General features: G+C 32.1%; 1 protein-coding gene across 1 annotated transcript; it reads left to right on the forward strand.

Annotated features, from left to right (window-relative positions):
* Positions 1-487: 487 nt before the first annotated feature.
* Positions 488-2,648, forward strand: LOC143575625 (ATP-dependent zinc metalloprotease FTSH 12, chloroplastic-like). Its single transcript, XM_077059943.1, has 7 exons — positions 488-557; positions 1,208-1,292; positions 1,367-1,487; positions 1,560-1,637; positions 1,718-1,960; positions 2,066-2,206; positions 2,637-2,648. Exons 1-7 carry the CDS (start codon positions 488-490, stop codon positions 2,646-2,648), a joined length of 750 nt encoding a protein of 249 aa, XP_076916058.1.
* Positions 2,649-3,000: the final 352 nt, after the last annotated feature.

Here is a 3,000-nt window from a genome sequence, read left to right on the forward strand (position 1 = left end):
TTCCATTTCTCAGTCTCATTCCAGGGTTTCCTCCATCGATCTGCTAGGTATGATTCTTCCATCCTCTCCTTCTTCTTTAACAACATATCTTTGGTTTTTGAAACCCTACTTTAGGATTTTGCTTGCTTCTGCTCCTTCACTCTTCCGTCACATTAACATGTTCTTTATAACTACGATTTCTTCATCTTCGTATCAGTTTCTCTGTATATCTATTTGAACCAAGGATGAAAGCCATTTTATATATGGGGTTTCAGTATATTACCCATGACCCCGGTACTTTTCATTCTTACTTGATACATAAAGTTGTAACATGAGTAAATGGTCGATTACAAGGGCTGTGTGCATCCGGCGATTTAAGTTCCTATCAAGTAACACGATTTAACGTAACTTCAATCTTCATCCAATTTGGTTAGAAAAAAGTCACACGTACATAAATTTATAGTTTTGTGTAATTTGTAGCTTTAAAGGTGAGGATGAAAATGAAAACATGAGCTTTCAGATTGTGAAATTGAAGACACAGGATAAGAATAAACTTCAGGAAGAATTAGGGCTTTCAGGTTAGTTTTAGAAATGCCATTTTTGTATCTAATGTTTAGGCCTTTAAATGAATCGAATGAACACAAACGGAGCATGTTCATGTTCGTTCATTCGTATAGCTTTAACCGAACAAGCGTTTGAACACGAACAAATAAATGAACAGGGTTTTCTTGTGTGTGTTTGTTTGTTAAGAAAATGAACGTATTCGTCTATGTTTGTTTGTTAACAGCATAAAGTATAAACGAACGGTTCAGGAACTTAAACAAACAAACATAACTGAACATAGATGAACAACATAACTGAACTAAAACCTATTAAAAGTAAATGTGAACAACAATGTTTGTGGTCTAAAAAGTTATTTAGACTAGAGTAAACTTTAATGGGCCTAAAAATTTAAATGAATATGTTAACGACCTAAAAAATTCGTAAACCAACGAACATAAAATAATTTAAATGAAAAAACGTAAACGAACGTTCATGAACATAAATGAGCGAACGGGACAAGTAATCATGTTCGTTCGTTTAACTAAATGAACAAAACTTTGTGTTCATGTTCGTACGTAAATAAACGAACATAAACGAATGGTTCACGAACTGTTCATTGAGCATTTGGTTTGTTTACAAGTCTACTAATGTTTAGTAAAAATATCTGATGGTTTTTTGTTGCTAGATAATAATCAAGAAACTAAAGGAACATGGCAAGAAAGCCTGCAAATATGGAAAGATATTCTGAGAAGGGAGCAATTAGCCGAACAGTTAGATTCATCACGTGCTAAATATGCAATTGAATTTGACATGAAAGAGGTTGAAAAAAGTTTTCGTGAAGAAGATGCAAAGGCGAAAGCCAAAGGCACACAAGGGTTAGAGCACTTTGGATATCAAAAAGATGGTGGCGTTACCGCCCTAAACTGCCTTACACTTATTTTCTTGAAAAACTTGAACATTCTGAGGTCAGACATGTGACTTTTTCTTAGATTTCTCTTTCTGAACACCTCATTTTTCTCAATATAGAGCTTTGACAGGTGGCTGCTGTTGTGTTCACTGAGGACCTGAAAACATTATATGTAACAATGAATGAAGGGTTCCCTCTAGAATATGTTGTAAGTTTCATACTTTTAATATATTAAAAACTCTGCAACTTTTTCCTTTGACTTTGACTGATTCGGGTTGTTTTCTATAGGTTGATATGCCTCTTGATCCATACCTTTTTGAAATGATCACAAATTCAGGAGCTGAAGTTGACTTACTTCAAAGGAAGCAAAGCTATTACTTATTAAAGTTTATAATTGCATTACTTCCCGGAATCTTGGTTTTGTGGTTTTTAAGGGAATCGCTAATGCTTTTACACATTACTTCAAAAAGATTCCTCTACAAGAAGTATAATCAGCTTTTTGACATGGCTTATGCCGAAAACTTTATCATGGTAACGTTATAATCTTCATATAAAACTTACTTTCTTGTTAGATATATACATATTTCATGGCCAATTTTTTTTTATTTTTATGTTAAATTCATTTTACAACTGCAGCCAGTTAGAGAAGTTGATGAAACAAAATCAATGTACAAGGATGTAGTGTTAGGTGGAGATGTTTGGTATCTTTTGGATGAATTAATGATTTACATGCGGAATCCTATGCAATATTATGAGAAAGAAGTCAAGTTTGTTCGGGTAATTTTAAATATTTTTGTATGATCAAATATTTGAAATAGGCCTGCAAATGAACTGAACGTTCAGTCATTTGTTCGGCAGGAAGTTCGTTTCATTACTAAATTTGGTTGGAATTTATGCATCTTTTTATATGTTTTTTATTTTTTAATAAATATTTGTTATGAAAAAAATACTTGTGCTAATGATAAAGTTGATATAATTATCTGTTTATTTCCTATGTACCAAACAAGAGAAATGATTCTCAGCTATATTTCTCTACTGAAATCTCTGTACTACCAAACAGAACAGTCAATTCTCATTCTCCAGACCAATTCCCTTTCTCTGCAATTCCATTTCTCTACAATTCCATTCTCTGTACCAAACACCCCCTAAGGGTAATTTGTTCTATATTAGATGAACTTTATTCATAAAAATGTTCAAACATTTTCAGGATGAAGTTTGATTGACATAAAATATCATTATAAAAAATGCTTGACCCACATACAATCTATTTAGGAGATGCAATGCTCTCATCAACATATATCATAGTTATATATTTCTCGAGCTTTTAATTCCTCGAATTGTATATTTCTCGAACTTTTAATAACAATGCTTCATGCATTCACAATCCATTATGAACTTACTTCCATGTAGACTATTCATGTATACAATTTTAATCTTCAAGAGTTTGAATTCACCATATGCTTATTGATGCATATGAATTACATCATTAAGATGTTCACTTTTAAACAATAAATAGTCTTTTAGAAACTCACTAGGAGTTCCACATATATATCATTTATCAATGTATAAAA

The sequence above is a fragment of the Bidens hawaiensis genome, unplaced genomic scaffold (assembly GCF_021521415.1).
Source record: "Bidens hawaiensis isolate Kalapana, Puna unplaced genomic scaffold, B.hawaiensis_p1.1 tig00027553_1, whole genome shotgun sequence".
In the NCBI taxonomy this organism is placed as follows: domain Eukaryota; kingdom Viridiplantae; phylum Streptophyta; class Magnoliopsida; order Asterales; family Asteraceae; genus Bidens; species Bidens hawaiensis.

What these genes read in the sequence shown, in the direction of transcription:
- LOC143575625 (XM_077059943.1), top strand. Translation starts at nt 488, where the DNA reads ATGAGCTTTCAGATTGTGAAATTGAAGACACAGGATAAGAATAAACTT. An exon ending in AGGGAGCAATTAGCCGAACA is followed by an intron (nt 1,293 to 1,366) that starts GTTAGATTCATC and finishes TTCGTGAAGAAG; the next exon opens with ATGCAAAGGCGAAAGCCAAA. An exon ending in GGTTCCCTCTAGAATATGTT is followed by an intron (nt 1,638 to 1,717) that starts GTAAGTTTCATA and finishes TGTTTTCTATAG; the next exon opens with GTTGATATGCCTCTTGATCC.